The sequence below is a fragment of the Prinia subflava genome, chromosome 1, assembly GCF_021018805.1.
Source record: "Prinia subflava isolate CZ2003 ecotype Zambia chromosome 1, Cam_Psub_1.2, whole genome shotgun sequence".
Taxonomy (NCBI): domain Eukaryota; kingdom Metazoa; phylum Chordata; class Aves; order Passeriformes; family Cisticolidae; genus Prinia; species Prinia subflava.
Genome location: NC_086247.1, coordinates 74,862,503 through 74,883,892, shown reverse-complemented (window position 1 = coordinate 74,883,892; position 21,390 = coordinate 74,862,503). Strand labels below are relative to the sequence as shown.

The 21,390-nt window shown below is 39.9% G+C and overlaps 1 protein-coding gene across 2 annotated transcripts in view; it reads right to left on the bottom strand.

Annotated features, from left to right (window-relative positions):
* Nucleotides 1–2,125: 2,125 nt before the first annotated feature.
* Nucleotides 2,126–21,390, bottom strand: part of TRIO (trio Rho guanine nucleotide exchange factor) — a 244,668-nt gene continuing 225,403 nt past the window's right edge. The window contains exons 46-57 of one of the 2 annotated variants that reach the window (XM_063400159.1): nt 20,568–20,759; nt 19,558–19,735; nt 17,956–18,725; nt 13,542–13,789; nt 12,622–12,760; nt 12,296–12,323; nt 11,302–11,464; nt 9,250–9,371; nt 7,582–7,660; nt 6,759–6,959; nt 6,182–6,320; nt 2,126–4,672 (exon numbers count right to left, since the gene is read on the bottom strand). In XM_063400159.1, coding sequence (XP_063256229.1) covers nt 4,130–4,672; nt 6,182–6,320; nt 6,759–6,959; nt 7,582–7,660; nt 9,250–9,371; nt 11,302–11,464; nt 12,296–12,323; nt 12,622–12,760; nt 13,542–13,789; nt 17,956–18,725; nt 19,558–19,735; nt 20,568–20,759 — 2,802 coding nt within the window. In that variant the 3' untranslated portion in view covers nt 2,126–4,129. Of the gene's footprint in view, nt 4,673–6,181; nt 6,321–6,758; nt 6,960–7,581; nt 7,661–9,249; nt 9,372–11,301; nt 11,465–12,295; nt 12,324–12,621; nt 12,761–13,541; nt 13,790–17,955; nt 18,726–19,557; nt 19,736–20,567; nt 20,760–21,390 lie in introns of those variants that run through there. The other variant, XM_063400170.1, reaches the window with a different exon arrangement.

Genomic DNA, 21,390 nt, shown 5'->3' with positions numbered 1-21,390 from the left:
AGAACAGAGAGGTCATCATGCACCTGCATTGTAATGCACACAGAAAGAGCCTTTGTCTTCTGACAGCATGAGGTGATATGAATGTGCAACAAATACTGGAAGTAGAAACTCTATGGATGGAAAACCTGTCTGTTACTCTCCAATAAAACCTTCATCAAGATTTAATTTTAGGAAAGAAAGAAATTCAGGAGTTGTTTGCCTGAGGGATAAAGCAGTGGTTCCGACAAAAGCGCAATACCTGGAGGTTGTTTAAACAAATACAGAAACTTGGTCTTTGGTTCTACCTACCTCCACATGTGCCTGAATGCCTATAGAAGAGACATCAGTAACACCTCCACACTGAGTCTATTCATGGATGGAAAAGGTATATAGTGTGTCATTCTGAAGGATCTCTGTTGTGCTCTGGCCTGACCATACTTTTGGATCTGGGTAAGAAAAAGGAATCTCTTTTTCCTTCTATTCATCAACAGATTAATCGTCCCATCTGAGAATGATTTACAGTCAACAGGAGCAGAGGCAGGTATGTGTTAGGCCTCTGCCCATTAGGAAGACAATGTAGGTTGCTTCCCTGACCATGGAAATGTTATCTAGTCAGGTTTTATGCTTAGCAGTTGCACAATGACCTTCAAGTTAATCAGTGTTCATTACGCACACAATGAATGGGGCTCCCAAACTCAACTTTGAAAGTACTACCTTGTGCACAGACTTTAAAGTCTGGCAACCTCTCCTCCTCCTAAACTATCAGTGAGAAGTGATTGGGGTATGTTATCATGAAGAATAATTTAAGAGTCTTCTCTTGAATATCCCTGGCTATTTCCCCCCCTTCCAGCTGTGACATTGACTGCCATTCCCTATGCTCTACAATATTCCCATCAGGGCCTCACACCAGCTGCTCTGACCCGTGTTTTTGGTCTCCACTCCCTATTAGCCTGCGGTGCTGCTTTGTGGTGTGCAGGATAATAAACAACTGCACCCAGTCGAGCCCAACCAGCATTTGCAGCCTCAAGTACGCAATCTGGCAAAACAAAAGGGCCTTATATTATCTCTTCAAAGCATTTCGATAGGTTTACAAGTAGAAAATCTGAAGCTCAAGATCATCCTTCAAGCTTTGTGCAGCTGGAAACTCTTGCACCAAACTGCAGGTTTCAGTGCAAAACTCCACTCTGCTGAAATATATTGGCAGTCCCACATAAGGGGCTCATGGGGAGGACCAGAAAGAGCACACTCCTGTTTACATGCAAGCCAAAGAATCCATCTCTGCTACTTGAAACACCTACAAGTGCACTACTTGTCTGTAAAGCACTTGGGTAACTTATCCATAACATTGTACATCTTCAGGCAAGACCCATTCCACAAAGCATGCAGCCATCTACTTCCCTGTTGGAAAAAGCTTCCAGTGGCTCATCCTTGTGAACAGGTCCTTCCTGAATATCCTCTGTCTTTCTATATGTAAAACATCTCTCTCAGTGGTCTCTCCCAGTAAGTAATAAAGGGACTGTTTTATCACCTGACAGGGAATAGCGGAAAAGAGCAGGGAAGAAAAGAACAATCCTGTATACAATGCAGCAACAAACAAACACTCTGTATTGTTCCCTGACCTTTCACTTAATTTTGAATTGTAAGTGGTTACTGAGAGCAGAAAAGGGAGGAAGATAAATATACACAATGAGAAACTTTTCTGTTTTATAAGTTTAGTTGCAAATCCCAAATCTTTATGCTTGAAAGTAACTTTTCTCCATAATGAATCTGGAATGCCTAAAAGTTGAGGGAAATATGTTCCCCGCCTTAATATTAAACTGAAATATGATCCTTTGGTCTTTAACTGGGAACATCTGGTAGAAACCTCTACTGGTCAAAATTTACTAGCTAATAAAGACCATAATACATTTCCACAGTTAGAGAATTACGCATGTTTTATATAAAAGCATTCATGACACTACAAAGCACTCAACATTTGGAGCAAAGGCAAATATTATTTTGTAAGGCATGAAGGAAAGATACATCATTGCAATTTAAAATGAATTTTATGGCAATAAAGTAACATACTTTTTTTTTAAATACAGAGCCAAATTAAAATATAGCCAAAACTAAACTGTCAAACTCCTTAAAGCAAGAGATCAGACAATTATGTCAAATATGTTTAATTTTTTCAAAATAACTGATGGCAAAATAAAATATTTACATCATGTCATACTGTGTAAACATGTAACATCACTGTACAAAGAAATATACATGCAAAATAAAGCAAAAAATTAACTAAAACAATAAAGGAAAATAATACACAAACATAATGATATGAGGTTGGTATGAATACACATCCAGTTTTGAAGTCAGTTGTTTTCTTTTAAAAAGTTTCTGTACAACTTTACAAAAAAACCCCAAAAACCAAACAAAAAAGAAAAAAAAAAAAAAAACAACCAAAAAAACAAAACACAAAAAAGCCAAAAAGAAAAACAAAAAACCAAGAATAAATAGGATACAGTGGAAGCCACAAAGCTCAAAACTAACCGGAGCTAGGTTATGGCTTAACACCCATCTATCTAACTTCTGTGGGATGTCGGCTTGGTTTCCTTAAACATGGCATTTCACGCAAACGTAGATGACAACACACCCACACGAACTCAGTGATGCACAGAAAACCATCTCTGTCTTTTTAAATATCTCACACTAACATTACTTCAACCTTAAAAACAGTTACTAAGACAGTTACATTACATGTCCAAATCTCCTCATCTGACTGCTACTTTCCGAATGTATTCTTCACCAAAGACCACAAGATTAATTTGTTCATTTCACAGAAAGTAGTAAAAAAACAGATTTGAAAATTCTAAAAAGTAGTTAAGTGTTGAGACTGATTTGGGGAAAGTCAGACTTTGGCATTTTAAATATAATAATAAATTTTAAAAAGTGTCACTCTACTTCTTAACCAGCTTGACATTTGGGATAGGAATCTCTCTCTCTCTATTCAATTCTTTTCTTTTTAACAATCCTTAAAACTGACTAGTCTCGATTAAATTCTATGCTAACCCTCATCTTAAACTAATAACGACAGTGTGATACAACACACCCGCCCATGCCCACCCAAAACCCCCAATCACACAAACAAAACCATAAAGCTCACCGTACTAAGTATGTGCTTTTTCTATATATTTATTACAGTTACAACAGAGGTCCTCATAAATAGTTGCATAAAATGTTAAAGCCACAACATTGCACATGATATGAAAGAAAACAAAATCCCAAATGAGTGCATTTACAGTATTTCATCCTGCTGTATACTGCTTGACAATTGGGTCAGCAAGCTGGGCACCAACCCAAAGTTCTTTTCTTGGGGGACAGTGACTACTGACCCAAACTGAAGACCCGCACAGTGGTATACCACCATTTAGGAAGGAACGGGGGAAGAAGGGTAAGAGGAGGGGGCAAAAAATTACAGACCAAAGGCAGGTAACAGTCTATATACAAGTAAGGCCTACATTTTATCAGAGCAAAACAATTCATTCTATTTGTATGCAAAATCTTTTGAGGTTGGATGCACTTAAAAGCAGAGTCTGATCTCAGTGCACTGCTACGTGAGATACATACAGGCGAGGCAACTGGAAAGCTCTAGGACCAAGTGAAAACCAGATGTTATAAATGGAGGCCGTACCAATGGGCAGCCATTTTGGTGAGTCTTCTCCAGGCATGATCTGATTTTTATTTAACACCAGTGCTTTAAACATAGGCATTTCTTCCTTGAATAAATCTTGAAAACGGTAGCTAAGTTCACTTGCAAAATTCAACTCGTTTATTAAAAAAACTATTTTTTTTTTGCAGAAACCTGAATAAAATACTGTTGCTGTATCGCTTGTGACTGCTTTTTGCTGAGTACAGTGCTATTGTCCTCCACCCCCGTGAAGTCTGCATCTCCAGTCCCCCGCGCCGCCCTGCGTGGGTCCCTGTGGAATGCATTTGCACACGAACATTCACTAGCAGCTGGTTGGCTTGGGGTTTGCTTTCCTCAAAATTCAAGTCAACAGCTGATTGGCAGAAGGAGTCTATCTCCAGTCTGATTGATTGGCAGGAGGAGTCCATCTCCAGTCTGATTGATTGGCAGGTGAAAGAGAATGAGAGAGAACTTCAAGCAAGGTCAAACTCTTGGCAAGAGCCTGCTCTGTAAGAAGTTTTTAATGCTACGGATGGGTCGAACATCATTCTGGTGTTTTCGCCGCTCAATGAACGAAGTCAGTCTGGATATATCAATGCTGTCATCACTTTTGCCATTCCCCAGCTGCAGCCATTGCTCCTGGAGGGCCAGTGCAGCCGAGGGACGCTTAGCTGGGTCATCCTGAAGTAGGAAGCATACAAAATCTTTGGCCTTCTGGCTAACTCCTTTGAAGTAGTCATCTGGGAAACTAAAGTCTAAGCGGCAAATATTCAGGCAAGTTTCCTCTACACTTTCATCCAGGAAAGGAGAGACGCCACTAAGAAGGACATAAGTGAGCACTCCAATGCTCCAAACATCTGAAGTAAGTGAAACAGGATTTCCAAGAATAATTTCAGGAGCTGCAAACTCTGGGTTTCCAAGTAACTGGTGGATATAATACGTGGTATTGAGCTGGACTGCATCTCCGAAGTCAGCCAGTTTTATTGTTGGCTTAGTGGAACTTTGGTCCACCAAAATATTTTCAGGCTAGAAAACATAAAAAGAGAAAGTTAAAATGTCTTTTTTCAAGTCAGTCTAACACGCATTTAATGCTCCAACTTAACTGCTTCCCAGCCAGCGTGGTCAGCTCTAGAACATAAGTAGCTGCACTCTATAAGGATCGCTGCAGCAGCCCAGCTCCGCAAAGCTCTGAGGCAGTCTAACAAGGCTTCCCCAGACCAACCAGCAGGTGGGTTCTTGCCTATTGCAACGTGCAATGAGTGAGCTTTAGCTGCTGGCACTGTATTTTTGCAGGAAATATAGTTCTGCCAGTTAATACTTCAGTTGCTCATGACAACAGCTTTGCACAGCTTCACAGGAACTGTGTTTTAGAACTTAAGTTTAAGAAACAGCAATTACAAATAGAGGGTGAATAAAGCAACTGCTCCATTTGTTTTACAACAGAGACAACAAAACCCTTGCATTTAAAGACTGGAAGACTTTGTAGATATTTGCATGACGCTTTCAACAGAATCCAGCTTTATTTGGCAACTCTTTCATGTAATGCAGGTGTACAGATGGGAGACAAGCCCTGTTAGGAGACTATTGCAGGAGAAGATCCTGTTGGATGCACATGACTTCACGAGAACTGCCCCAGCTGGGCAGGGAGTATTGATGAGCTGAAAGTGGAATTATGTCTACAGTTTTATTTCTAAAGCTACTGCTGCTGTAGCTATAATCTGTGCAAAGTAAGAGCAACGTACCTACAACTAGTTTGTAATTAATTTATCTGTATGTGAGACCAGAAAAAGTACTGGTGAACTCTGTAGAGAACACTAGAAAAAATTTAATGGTATGAAGACCTCAAACGGTTCTGTTTGGAAAACAGAAGTATTATGGAGGGATGAGACTCAGTTTTGTTTTTTCTCACCATGACCCCATTTGGCTAAAGAGATCCTGCCTACAAAGATGACTTGTCAATGCTAGAAATATTATTCATGTATAGATGAAAAAGAAAAGTAAAGAATAAGTTTTTAATTACTATTTACATTAAGACCTTCTTACACAGTTTTTTTTACTAGAATGCATCAAACCCTTGTGGCTCAAGTAACACACAAAGGGAAGAACAAAGGCCCAAAGAGGCACCATTCATATAGATATCACAGCCCTCAAAGTGCAAAGATGAGAAACATTTTTGCAGCAAAAGAAGAAAAGCAGTGTCTTTCACAATAACCTCTATGCCTCTTGAGAAAGAAATGGATTTTTGCTGCAAGTTTATCAGAAAGTAAACAAATAAATAATAAAACAGAAGTTCCTCTTAGAAATTATTTCCAGCACAAAGACCACACAGGGGAAGCGAGCTGTAAGGAGAAAGCATAGGGAATTGAAAGTTTCTGCTTTGCTGCCTATGAGTGATCTAAAGCATTTGAGGATGGAGCCCCAAACGACTCTCAAAGCATTTCACAGTTCTGTGTTTCCAGCTGCAAGTTTTCTAAAAGAGGGAGATTTTTATGCCTGGAATGACACACACTGCCCAGAGTGCCACTAACCCCTCACCTTTAGGTCCAAATGTGCTATTCTGCAGTTATGAAGATACTGCACAGCTTCCAGAATCTCTCCCAGGTAGAGTCTGATCTTCCCTTCCGTGAGGTTTCCCCATCGCACGACGTAGTCTAGAAGGCGACCCTGGTCAGCCCTGTCAGAATTACAAGGGTTGTATTTTGGATTAATCCATGCATCACAACTGTAAAAAAACCCTAAGAGGCTACAGACTACAGCAGTTACTGTAGCCTGCAGAGCTTACAAGACAAAGGACTAGGGTATGAAGAGGAGATTTCACATCAAGCTACCAGATCACAATATTGTTAATTCACTTTTGCAGCCATTTGATACAAAAATACTGTTCAACCTTCAGACAAAGATAATCATCCACACATCAATTTAATATCTCTATTTGTTCCCTTCTGAGTATTAAACTCAACATTTTAGTAGCAGCATTAGACAGCTGCAGTATTTTACTTAAGTGTTTTCAAACTGCTATGAAATTTTAGAGTTCCTTTTTCATAAGATACCATAAATGCCCCAGAAAGTCAGCTGTAAAAATGCATTTTACAGATAATTAGAGTCTACACACATTTCTAACACTAGTATGTAGTTGGTGGAGGTCTCAAAGGTATCGAGAAGGCCAATGAGCTGGGGATGCTGGAGATTCTGCATGACTCCAAGTTCATGGGTAACCTGGTCTCGCTTCATCAACTTCTTATTCACAAACTTAGTGGCTACTGCTCGCTTGGTTCCTTTCTGGTCACACTTCTTAACAACAGAAAATCTGCCTCTGGAACACAAACAATGAAAGGCAAGAATTAACCAAGAGATGCAATAAGGACATACTTTTACTTGAAAGATAGACTCCAAGAGATCTAATTGTAGATCTCTAGCAAGTTACCTTACAGAGAAGGTTCTGGGCATGAGAATTTTCACTGCATGCATCTACTACAAATTGTATCTGTAGAAACTTGACAAAGATCTGTTATATCACACTTGCAGACAACTTGTCAAAGTAATAACCAGCTTTCAAAGGTCATCATTAAATTGGACAACTGTATATTCTACATTACTTATTTTGCCCATTTTCAGACTTCTTCTGTCTGTAGTTTTCATTCCCTAAATAAGAAGGTTTAGGAGAACTTCACTACAGAAGCAGTGTCAGTCACTGTAATCCAAGCTTCAAAAAATAAATTGCCTCATCTATGATACCACTTCAGCCTAATTGCATTCTGTTTATGCAGTGCCATCTAGTGCTGGTAAAATTTTTGCTTCCTCACTTCTATTTAATCCAACAAAATTCTGGTGTTTTAGGCTCATACATTAAGTATTTATCAAGGAGAATTTAATTTTTGAAAAAGAAGTCAGTATTTTGACACAGACAGCTTTGGAGATCAGCATACAGAACGCACCTGCCAAGCTCAGCCACTTCATTATAGTGGGAATCAAAGTTGTCTTTCCAGATTACCATGATCCCATCACTTCCAGGACCTAAACAAACAAACAAAAAAGATAAGGACAGTATGTCCAAGATTTAATATATTCAGATCCCTTGGCTATGAGGGGAATCACCCCATCTTATTAATCCCCATATGACACACAGGGTGGCAGCAGGACAAACTGGATTATACATACACCAAGGCAGCCCAGCCAATGTAGTAGAGCTAATTCTATAGTGGAAACAATTCAGGTTACAGAGGGAACTGTCTGTACAGGAATGAGTAACCTTAACAAGCTGAGGGAAACAGTAAAAAGAAAAGGTATCTTACAGTATCTCATAATCCGTAATACACCTGCCACTGGAAAAAAATTGGCCAGGCAGCACAGCAGCTACCTTAGAGAGCAACTCTTATTTTTCAGGGAACGCTAGTATAAAGACCAAATTTTCCCTTCCAGCCTCTTTTATATATTGCAACACACTCATCCAAGGGCTTAGCTACCGTCTGTCTTGGGTCAGTGAGCAGAAAGTGCCTGAAATAATCACCACCTCAATATGTTGTCAATAAGGCACTTATTGGCTACCAACAGGTGGAGCTCAAAGTGGCACCACTGAATATAAACACCCAAAAATTTCAGATGAGATTTGGAAGGGACACATCTTTCACAGTCTGGTTTAAAATTCCAGGAAAACAGCAAAGCTCTTTGAAAAAGAGGGAAGAAAGACTACATTTTGAAGGGGTTTGGGACAACTGTAGAAGTCCTCATACCAGCTGAGACACTTCATGTCTTGGTGTTTTTATGTGAGTCAATTTGAGACAGAGCCATTGTGTTAAAATCTATGAATTAATTCTCAGCAATGAAAAAAATATATGGGCCTCAAAATAGACTAAAGGACCCAGATGGTATCAATTATTATTAATGGCCTTTTAAGAAAATCTGTGATCCTGCTGTGTATATTTTCCCTATTTCTAAAAATGAAGAATTATGAGCACTTAGGAGAAGGATAAGTGAATGTACAAACACACACCAAAACTTATTACTACGTCATCAAATACATCAAGTAAAAATCTTTTTTCTCTTTTGCTGTCTGCCCCCAGAACACAGGCATTTTTTCATCTTTTCATGTTTCCTTTTCATTCCTCACAAACATTCCGGCTGCCTTGCTTCAGGTAGTGAAATAGTTTAAATGTGGATCAATGACACAAAGACAAGAACTAGCTGTACATTCTCCTAAATATTGTGGCTTTAAAATTCAAGCAAAGGAGAAAAACATATTAAAAGTAATGCTACTCTTTTCTCATCTGTACAGTTTATAAATTATGTTAGCACAGTAACATTCATTGAGACTAAACTAAGAATCCTGATGATAAAATATAATTTATCAGTGTGTTTGAACTTGTACTGGCAAAGTGAATGCATCTTGACAGTACTGTGGAATGTGTGTATGAATCTCTAATCAGTTACATCCTAAAACAGTGTCTGTTCTTGCTAAAACAGGTGATATATTACAGGTAAAAAGGCTCGTTATCAATGCTCCTTTAACAAGGGATGCCCAGGAGCTGAACTTTTCTTTATAGTGTTGTATGGACCAGGCACCTGGACTGTAAGCAGGCTGTGGAAGGCGGCAGAGACAGGCCTACCTAAAACTCGTAGACTGGCGGAGGATGAAACCGAACCCATGTCGTTTGCAGCTATGCACGTGTAGATACCATCGTCTTCCGCAGTGACGCCAACGATTTTCAGTGATGCCTCTCCCAGGTCACTGCCAAACACAACGGCAGCTGTTAACTCTACAGAAACTTCACACACCTTAAGCTATGAAAATCAGACAGGGTTAGGTTGATATTGCTGATACTTCTCGTTCTCCAGCCCTGATCTCTCTCTGGACGAACATTACCAACCCTGCCCTGCCATATCAAAAGCGTATACCAGAACCTGAGCACTTTGTGTTCATCCAGTATCTTGGAAAGTCCTACAGATTACTAGAAAAACATCCTGACTGACATTCTGTCTCACCATGTCTCAGGCTCTACTGTTGGAAAAATCAAATGCTTCCCCTCTTTCTTCCTGCCTCCTTTACCTACTTCAAGTTTTCAGAAGGCGTATAGAGAGAAATATCCATCTTTGTTCTTTCTGAAAGGTTCATTTCCATCTGGACTCCCAGGAAGTGTAGCTGATCAATCATTTGTGCTTTCAGAGCATTCACCCCTTGTAAGAGAGGGCTTGCTCTTCAACACAAAAGGCACACTTCACCATAACTCTGGAGACTCAGAATCTGGGAGAAGGAGGATGAAAGGGAACTAGAAAGGACTTAAGTTTACTCTCTGCTCCAGGGCAGTGACAGCATTAAGATGGGTAATACCAGAGCAGAAAGACTCTACAGGCTCTTCCTTAATCTTTCTCACTGTTCAACCACCCTTTTTGTCTGATGGTTTGTCTTTAAAATGTCTGCTTAAATTTTCCTCTGTGCAAGAAATTTCTAGTTATCTTCTGACTATCTGCCATGGCCATAAACAACAGAAAATTTAATTTGCAAGTCTCTTACAAATGTGAATACTTGGCAAGTCTTTCCACCTCTAGGCTCAAACCAATCCTAACATCGTCTTGTTTTTTCACAATAATGCACATTTTCAAGATCTTCTGTCATACTTATTGCTTTCCTTTGGATTCATCTCAGCTGCTGCAAGTCATTTTACTGACTGACCCAAAACCTATTTGCACAGAATTTCAGGGCCAAAAAAAGAAGGTAAATTTTAGGAACATAAGAAGATACCCTTCCTCAGCTCTAAGAACATTTCAGGATTATTTCTAAAAATCTGTCAGCCACAGCCAACATGATTTACTGTCTTAAAATTAAACCTTGAAAATTTAACTACAACACATTTCACAACAGCCCTGGATGCAGTAGTAAAGCTGCCACACTGCCTTTGTCTTCCCATTAAAAACAAACAAAACAATGAAAAGGAAAAGCAGGAGCAGCAGAAAACTTGCCATCAAGTTTTCACAAAAGAACGCTTTATTCTGAATTAAGAGTATAATTCATAAATAAGAATTTTCTTCAGACTGAAGTTACTCATGAAACTATATTTTCTGTATACAAAAATGCGTTTTCAGAAAAAAATTCTTTTTTAACCTTCAGCTTCCCATTCCAAAATAATGATTTCTCCTGAAAATTTTCTCGTATTGTTTGAGTTACCAGTTATTCTGTTATGTTTTAGCATAGCAAAGCTAAAAGCAGACAAACGTATTAATATCCACACTTCAACAATGAAGAGTAATGTTGTCACAGCATTAGGAAGCAGAGGCTTCTTTGCAAAACACTGTAGTGTGATCTGAAAGCTGCTGATGGAAATAAGAGACTGGCAGGATCTGTCACAGGACTGGCGTACATGTGTCACAACACACTGGTCTGTTTCTAGGACCAGGTCAGTGTGACAGAATCACAATGGCTTCTGCAATAGCTAATCAGAAAGAGCAGATTAATTCTATTTTGCATTTAAAAATCAAATGATTCTAACATTTTGTTACCCTAGCCATACACAGAATTTACACATTTCTGGAAAATCTCAGTGGTGACATATTCCTGTCTGAGAGCAACCCTCATGCCTCAGAGCCAAAGGCTGTCCTGCACTGGGGTGCAAATTAAAACCGTAACAGTTTCAGCAGTTGCTGTTGAACATGACATAAATTACCTGTAAGAAATGCTGTGATGACCGTCATTGCTCAGGGTATTATGGTCAGGACCTTTCCAAGTAACTGAAGCCTTGGGGCGACCACAGACTTTACACCTAAGCACGATGGTCTCTCCTGTCTCACAAGTTACCTCACCCAATGGAATTATAAACTCTGGGGGAACTGGAAAAAGAGAATTAATGGCATTAGGTAAACTGAAGCAAATACATTTAATTTCTATTCCTTGCACTGTTTTCTGTTGGATCAAGTAGTACTTTAGATTCCCAAGGTGTATATATCCCCTGCCCTTGGAGCACATCCACCATTAGGCCCCTTGCTGGGGCTCTACAGAGTTAGTGAATTTTCCTTTGCATGAACTTGGATACAATACTGCTGCTGTGCCACAGATAACCCTGAAGCCTACCATGGTGAACCAAACATTCCGTTTATGGTAAGTGAGGACAGTCTACACTGAAAAAATATTTAAGGATATGCTCATCCAGGCTATCTCTATATCCAGCCAAGTTTGCAAAAGAGAACACAGAACATGTCACCCATTGAAGCACCACAGCGCTTTCCCTTTCCCACACATGAAACTCAGAAAGTTCGTTTCTGTCTATTAAGCTAAAACCCCAGTTTGTCTCTGACCCCAATGGGCCAATATCTTTGTCTTGATCTGCCCCTGCACTGGAGAGATCCCAAATGCTCCCTTGGGTGCAAGACTGAAAATAAAGCAGCTCCAACTCCTGGCCTTGTTACTTTGCAAATTAGCAAGGCCCAATTCCATACAGAACATATCATATGGTCCTTGTGTTTTATGTTGTTTTGGACTTGTGAACAAAAAAGTGTTTCTTGCGTCTTAAAAAAGAAATATACCATATTTCATTCTACCTTATCTAAAAAGAGCCTATATATATATTTGTAGAAATATGTCAGTTCCTGACATAATTCATATCAAGCAAATGTTTTAATAAAATTTACTGACTGAAAAATTTAAAAATTAAGACAACTTACCATCATAAATGTAATTTGGGTTGAGAAGCTGGAAAGAAGAAATAAAGAATTAATGTCCTGATAATCTTATAATAACTTAAAGAATGGTAGAAAACCAAGCACAGAGATGGATCAAAGTTAGCTGGTACCCACAAAACCCAAGAAACACCTGAATACCATAATTTCTGCACCACTCTATTCTTTTTGCAGTGTCTTTTTGTTTTGTATGAACCTGTCCACTAAAGTCACTGCTGCCTTTGATTCCTTCCTGTGAAGGTCTGAGAGAAGCTACTTTTAAAGAAATCCCAACCCAGCTTCTTTTGGAAACTACATCTTTGAACACTTACTTTTACAGAAACCTTGTTGGCAAGTCCTTCTCGGGATTTGCGATAACCATTTTCTAGCTTGCCTTCCCTTTTGCCGTCTTTATCTTTTTTCTCAGATTTCTTCCTTAATCGGAGTGCTGTGTGCCAAGACGTTGACTTCCTGAACACAGAACATGGAACTCTGATCAATTCTTTTCAACTCCCTGTTATGTCTTATACTATGTATGTGGCAATGGAAAAGTATGTCAAAATGTTATTTCTATGTATTACAGTATAGTAAAATGAAATACATTAAGTATTCCATAAGGTATGCCACCCTTGGCTAAAACTGTGAACAAGCTAGTAATGTAGTCTGAAGTTCAGTATTACTTGAAATCATTGCACGAATGGTAAACTTTCTATATGAAAATGCAAACTGTCAATCAAACTGAGCAACAACCAGCATGAAACCCATACCAAGTGCAGCCTTACAAAAGCTTTACACAAAATTCAAACTTTGATACAATTTCTTCCATTGCAGATATGAGAGTTGTTCCTAGCACAGTCATTTTCAATAGGTTTGTGGCTTAAAGAAGGTATCTAGAAACTCTGAAATTTTGTTTGATTTGAACTAACATTCCCTGTTTTCCTAGACAAAGGTGTCTAGACTGGTAAATCACTCTATTAAATAAGCCAGTTAAAACAAATTATTTGTGCTCTGAGATAGGATTCTTTTCCCAGAAGATTAGGCTATTGCAGCATTTTAATAAAGAATATGTGCTTCTGGGATCTTTCTTACTAGCTTGTATTTGATGTTTGCTAAGGGGCCTCTCCAATACTCATTCTACTTGTTCATTTATTTCTCCATGATCACATCAACTTTTGGCCTTAAAGGTTCAAAGCGTTCTCTAAATTGGAAGTTTTCTTCCGTCCTCCCCTTCCATGCAGACCCAGGCACTCACTTGATGGTTCCATCAGGGTTGTCCATGATGATTGCACTGGTATGCCCCAAGACAAAGCCGGGAATCCAGCCCTCGGCTGCGGGGCACTGATCGGTGGCGGCTCTGAACACCAAAAACATGTTCTGTTGGTTGCTGGCTAGAATCTGCACGACCTCTCCTTGGTAGACATTTATCTCATCCTCCTTCACTGCCGTGTAATCGTGTGTCACCAGCATGGTGGAGATATTGCTACTGCTGCTACTTTCACTCTGCAAGCGTCGGTCAGAAGCAGAGAGAGTGGGGAAAAAAGAGAATCAAGTTTAAAACTCATGAAGAAGACAGGCTGTTCTTGGCCTGCCACATTACCTACCTAATCCACTTGGTTTAAACTGTAGTCTAAGAAAAGAGCAATGTTTTCTCTTTTGAAGCCGCCTATGTCTGTTAATCTTGTGCATTAGTCTGATATTTGAACATCCTCATGTACTGCTGCTGCATAAATTTATTCCCAATACAGTTACTCACTATAATTTCCTTTAACTAGGAGTAAGTTTATTCATAAATCTCAACTAGTCTTCCTTTCACACTCTGACACTGAACCTTTCATCAGGCATCAAAACTACAGTACAAGCATGCAAGACAGTTTTTCACGATCTTGTAAGTTCAGTTTCAAAATCATAGTCATTAGCTCATAATCACTGGAAACTCCAACAATGAAAAATACATGTAGCCTTTCCTAGCACTATTTGTGAGATCTCAGACACCGGCCTTCTGCACACAAAACATGACAAGCTACAAAAGAGCAAAACAGGGTTTTGACAGCATCTCTCAAAAACACAAGACTTATCTCTGGCTCCATTTGTATGATCAGGTTTATTCCTTCAAATTCAGAGGATGAAGTAAATTACTGAAATGAGAATTTTTTAATTTGACAATCAAAATCGACCACTAAACTGCAAGAATTCCTTCTAATTGATTAGTGACTAAGATAGTTGAGTGTTGTTACTTGTTTATATAATGCTCTCAACTACTGTTCATGATTTTGTTCATTTCCCCAGCAACCATTTGTGGAAAACTAATTATGGCTGAGAAGGTGTACATTCAAAATCATATTACTTTCACAACAGAAAGCCTTCTCTTGACCACGAACCTACTGGAAAATATTAATTTTTAAAACTAAGACTTTGTCCATTTGCATCTATTCCTTATACAAGCTTTAATAAATGGAAGTGTGAAAACTATTATCAGATTACACAACCAATTCCCTCAGTAATTATTTCTTTCTTGAAACAAGTTAAAACCAAGGTGAATGGTCTATGAATGATGTGGTATGAAGAGTGTGTGTGTGTGCCTATCTTTTGTCTCTGTTCTTACTTCAAACTGCTTCAGGTCACTCAGTGCCAGTGAGGGCTCACTACGGCTCAGTAGAAGCTGAGCTGAAGAAGGAAATGAGTACCCATGTCCTGGGTACTCCCTATTGCTTATAGAGCAGAACCACATTAATACCACTCATGTGCTAGCAGCCAGTGGAAAGCTTGGCACACAGGATTGTGGATGTTTTTGGACGCCAACAAATAGCATCTTTTTTTTTTCTCAAAACTGTCAAATATTTCTCAAATATTAAGGAGATACAGCAGGGGTCAGTTGACAACATGGTGCACTGGGAGCCCTGAACACTGTGTTCTCTTGCAATCTGCTAAAGGCCTTAAACAAGTCATTCCATCCCTCTGTGCCTGTGCTTCCCTGAGGACTCTGGCTGAGAAACCAAGACATTTGGAAAGGAACAGTCTCAGATTACTAATTCATAGCATGTTTAACATCCTGATGCTTGGATTGCCAGTGACTCTGTACATTTTATTCTAGCTGGACTGTTACATTCAACTGAGTGAGTCAAATCTTCTTTTTGCCATATTAAAATGATGAAGCATATGCTACCTCAGTAAGAAAGATCTCACTGTGGATTGTTACTCTACTAAAGGATATTTAAATTTATTTCAGATGCTGTATTTCCAGTGGGAGAACTCCTTTCTTCTAGTTTAGAGAATGGCCTGCATGGCCTTTTGTATTAGTTAGTCCTAATCACTCTGTGATTCAGACAAACTGGGAACAGCTGAACAAAAGAAATTAAGTCCCATTTTCTGTCATTATTTAAATTAGGATGACAACTTGCTACATTCTTTTACCTAGATGAAAAACAACTCTATTCAGAAAAAGCAGCTTTTGTTGACTCCTCCTTTTAAGACTTATAAGGGAAGATGAAAGGAAGTTGCAATATCAACCTAAGTCTCAAACATTGCCTCACACACTATTCCTGAATCTACTGTTTCTTAGCATATAGCAGAATTTGTATAACTGCAAGACTGACCTTTCTGTAACATAACATTTCTTTCTGACATGTAAGTCTTGAAGGATCATAATAAACTCTGACTATTTCTAGGTTCAACAGGGACAGTTAAGTCTGTTAAATAAACAATTGTCTGGTAACTACTAAGTGACAAATGTTTTTGAGAATGTGTTTATACCAGAATTCATTCTCACCACCGAAAGATAGCCTTTCCTTTTGCCTTCCAAGGAAGTAATTATTCTTGAACAGTGATGTTTTCTTGCTGAAAGTACTTCTGGTCGTCACTGACCTCAACTATGGGATTAGAGGAGGATCTACAAACAAAATATAAAAAATTCCTCCCATATTCCTCAACTATCAAAACTTATTCCTTTTTCTTCTAAGACATAATTTTTCCTTAAGTAATTGACCATAGCCATATGTGCATGTGAATATACATAGACAAATGGTTATATTAAAATAAACCTTCACAACCCATTTTCTCCAACTTGTTCAGTGTGGTGTGAAAGCCTGCTGCTTGGTCTAGAAATGAGGTTATAAATGAGGACTTATGGCCCATCTCAATTACCAAATAAAAGAGTTCTATAGCTGTGAACATATAGCTGTGAAGCAGAAGGCATGCATTCCAACATTACGTTTTACAGTGAGATAAAAACAAGCAATGGTGTCTTTGCTGAGATACTATCAAAATCCAAATGTTTTGAAAACTCAGTGCCATCCCATCTTTCCCTTCCTCTTTTTTTAATGCAACAACCTGAATTAGTATTATGCAAGTACCACCACCTTGATTCACATACTATGCAGCAAATGCAAAATACTCAAATTACCCCAGATTTTGCATTACATTACATCACATCACATTTTGCTAGACTGAAGATAAACACAAGACAGAGCTAAAACAAATAAAAAGCTGAAGGAAGATCAGGATAAAAATACAAAACATGCAAAGCATAATTTATTTTCTTCTGAAGCTATTACAAAATAAGTGTAAGAACTAAAGTCAAGAGAGCTTTGTGTGTTAAAGAGTTCTATAAAGAAATGCATGCATTTAAAAAAGGTTCAGCAAGTTAGGTGATTTGCAAAACTAGTATTGCATACCTTTTGTGAGAGAGTGGAAAAACAAACATTCATGAGCACAATGCTTAGTGAGAGAAAAATCAAATGTGAGTTTAAAAAGAAAGGCACCATAACCTGCCTACCACATCCATGGCAAATGCCTGAACATTTTTGCTTTATATTTGCACATGCCCCCGTGATTGCTGTTGCTTTCCTGGTGGACGTTATTAGAGATAATATAGATTCTGTTGATAGCCCAGATTTCTGCACAAACACACCAAGTGCACGCTAAGAGGCTGAATCTCCAGAAACCCGAAACCAGTTCTTCTTACAAAGGTGAACAGACAAGTGGAGCAGGTAATTGCTTTGGTTGTAGTAGAAGTAGGATTATTGTTGCTAGGTTTTGTTTGCCTGTTTTGAGTGGATTGCAGAAAGCTTCCTTGATCAAACACAGGATTTAAAAAGAGATTGATGTACAACAACTAAGGCTAAAGGACAAGGGGAAAAAATAAATTAATAAAAATCAAGCAGCCCAGGGAACGTAGATGTCTCCACGAAGTTAGAACTCAACCGGATAATGGCGGCAAATTTGTTTGTGAAAGGGAAAAAAGCTCCAAGGCAATCTGCCAAAATCCTGAAGTCAGATTTAAGTGCTGGCACAATGCATACCCCAAGGTGCTCTGGCTGCCACGCTTCAGCATGTTAATTATGTGCCTTTAAATTAGAGACGAAAAAAGCAAGGACAGCAAGTTAGTAGGTATCAGCCTAGTGATCTATGTTTTCAGCAGAGGCAGAAATCGCATCTAATGTTAGCAGTTGCTTTTGTGTCTGTATACATAGCCACGTTCACATGTATACACACACACAGGTAGACACTCCTGGTTGTTTAATGCGCAGAAGATACCGGAACAGTTGATTATTTCAGAGCAGAACAGCACCGGAGAGCCAGAAGTTAGTACGGAGAATGATGGCAAGGCACGGAAAGAGAGCATGGAAGGTTTTAGAAGAGCTGGCAGGACAGAGGTGCTCCGCTCTTACCCCGTTGCTCTGGGTGGAGTGCACTGACTGCTCGCTGGTCGAGGAGCACGTGCTCATGCGGTCTGTGTCCTTGCTGTGTGAAGAGTGGCGGTGCACCTGCCGCTGGAGGGAGTCATTGTCCCCAGGGAAAGTGAAGGAGCCAGGGCGGCTGGCAGGGGATGCTGGGATGGAGCTCCAAAAGGAGACCTTCTGCAGGGGGCTGCTGGGTGGAAAGGTTTCCTTGCCAAAAGGAGAAGGGAAAGTCGTGGACAGAGGAGAAGTCATTGGAGAGATGGCTCCTGGCCTTGGCTTCCCAAGCGTTAGTGATCCTATGCTGTTTCTTGTTCGACTGTCCTCTGAGATTCCACGTGAGTCTTTCTGAGCTCCATCAGCTGAGCCAGAAATGTTTCCTGCTGTCTTCCTGGGACTTTCAGTAACTTTCATCTTGGGAATCTGTTCAGCTTCTCTCTGAGGACCATCCGGCTCTGCACTGGGAGGGTGCCTGTCTGGCTGGCTCAGGCCAGTTTCTAAGGAGGTGTTGTAGTGTGGCAGGGAGTGATTGTGAATGGACATACCTGACATCTTGTCTGCCTCTGCTTGGGCCGAGGCTGCAGAGGAGACCAGGACTGGGGAATGGTGTCTGACAGGCTGGGGGATCCGGGATGGCCGGCTACGGCTGGAGCTGGGGATGCCACTACAGCTGCTGGGGCCGCCGCTGTTACCGCTGCTGCTCCCGCCGCCGCCCGCACCACTGCTGTGGTTCCTCTGGTACTCGATCGGGGACGTCAAGGCTGCAGCGGGGGCGAGGGGGGAGGCGGTCAGGGGAGAGGGGGCAGGAAAGGGAACAGGAACAGTTTAGAATAGACATGTCTACTGGCAAAAAGGGGAGTGCTGTTCAAATAAATTCCCTTAGCAGTGGAAAGACGCCGCAGACTTCAAGTCACTTTTCTGTATCTAACCTTCATGACCTGCTGTATCTACCTATATTAAAGATTAAAAATCTGAAAGTAAGAAGAATGTTTTCCTCTAGGATCACACTGTCAGTGAGCAGTCAAGATACGAAAAAACAGGTGTGACTCTACGTTCTCTGCTTGTTGTTACTCATTACAACTGTTTAAAAAAAATCTAGGTTGGGACAATACCCAGTAGATATAAAAACAAAGCAAGAACCTTCTGGTGTCACAGCAGACAACATCACTTTCTACTTTTCTCCTGTAGAATCTGAATGTTGTTGCCACAGTAAGATGCGACAACAATGGTCACCAAAACAATAGATGCAAAAACATACATTGAACAGATGCTTAAAATTCCACTTGGGTTTAGCCTTTAAAGGCTCGCGGTTGCTTAAAAGGGGTACACAAGCTCTCAACGGATGGCACCTATCTTGATTCACTCCTACAAAACATTTGGAAAATTTCACCAAGAGAACACCATGTAAATTCAGACTACCACTCTTATAATAAATGCAAGCATCTGTTCTGAAGCAGAAATGCGGCACACATCCCCCAACTGTTCTGTACTAGCTCAGGGAAAGGCAACGTACAAAACATTTCAAAGCCAAGAAAAAAGAGATGAGAGAAAAGTCATCCAATTATGAACTTTCAGTAAAAGAAAGTAATTTACCATTTAAGAAGTTGCGCTGGTTTTCCAAAATTTGGTTAATTTCATGGATCCACAACTGGCGGACTCCCGGACTGGCAGAATGCAAAATGAAGGTCTCCGTGACATCGCCCGTTCTTGATGTTAGTGCAAATTTACACGGATCGCTGTCCACATTTTCCTCCAGGGAAAGGCAACTCACCTTCATGAAAAAATAATAACATGTATTTTATGGGAAACATTTAAAATCTCCTTCTTAGGAGTTTAGAGTCAGATCTTCAAATTATAACCACTCGTTCCTTTAGTAAAATAATACCATCAAATGAAGTTACTTAATTCCAGTAAACTAAGAGTTAGTGTACAGCTTACTGACACACTGTTCCTGAACAACCTCCAGCAGGTCAGCGTGGCCCAGTGTTCTCCATCCCTCACTTTCCTTTCAGATCAGTTAAAATGCTGAGCCTGCTATGGAGCTCTCTCTACCACTGGCCAAAGGCTCTCTACCAAAGGCTTCAGCTGCAGATACAGCAATGCCCTGGACCTGGCTGTTCAGCCAGAGCTATAAACAGCAGCTTCATGTGGCAGGCAGAGCACCAAGGTGAATTAGGGGAAGCAGGGTCCACCCAAAACATTCATGAGGGCTGCTGAGCCCTAAGATATCAGTTTTTTTCAGGAAAACCTTTAAGTGGGGAAACACTTTTTGTATTTGAGTAAGAGCCAACATATATAAGAAGGTCACACTACTTACAAATGATATCTACATATTTGGGTATCAAAAAGGATACAAAAAGAGTTATTATCTCTACTTGGAATGACTTGAATGCAATGTGGTGTATGGATGGTGTGTGGATCCAAAGATCTCCAGTTAACATCGGAGTGACCACAATTTTGGTAGGAAGTAATTTCAGGAAATGACTGACACCTCATTGTGCTCTATGATTGCACATCTAGATGTCACTAGTGACTGCCCACAGAATGAGAAACTGTTACCTTAGCAGAGCAGGAGACACAAAAGACTCACACACAACAGTTACCTTGATACTGTTTTTAAACAAGAATCCGGGCATGGAGAAACCTTTCTTTTTATCTAGCAGCTCACTGAAAATGACAATCTGCTCAAACAGGAAGACCCGTCTCTCCTTGCAGCGTGGCAGAAGTCCCGCATCCTGGTCTGTAACCAAGAATGTGTCCTGGAGCAGGAGCTTACCCTGGGCTACTATTTTACCCTAAACACAGAGGCAAGAAGAAACACATTTAGTGAAGTTTTTTCTTTCTTTCCCCAATCAACCTTTTTGACTACATGGTCATGACAAATAACTCTGTGTATTTCCCACCTTCCAACTGTCATGGACCATTATATATCCTCCTATACACAAGATATTCTTGTGCTCTTTTTAAACAAACAAACAAACAAACAAACAAACATAAAAACCAGAAAACCAAAACAAACACAAACAAACAAATAACAACAAAAAAAACCACCAAAAAACCAGACCAAATCCAAAAATCCACTCCAGCCTTTCACTTCATACTGCACTTTGAGGCTTGGAACACTAAGGCTTTCACTTCTCTATTCTGAGTAACTCCAACAGTTACTCATGTATGCTTCCAGGGTGCTGAGTAGGGGCAGAATTCAAGTTCATTTCTTCATCACAGAATATAAAGAGCTTTGCAAGTAGAACACATGACTGCCCTGGCTGATGCATCCTGCTTCAGTAGCCAATTTCCATCTCTTCTAGACTTAGCGAAACAAGGAGGCTACAGTTGCCTCAAGTACATGATTGACTTTAGTGATGACTCCTCTGTCTACACTACTGACATCAGGTCTGCTCACCTGCTGATAACTGATTATTTCAC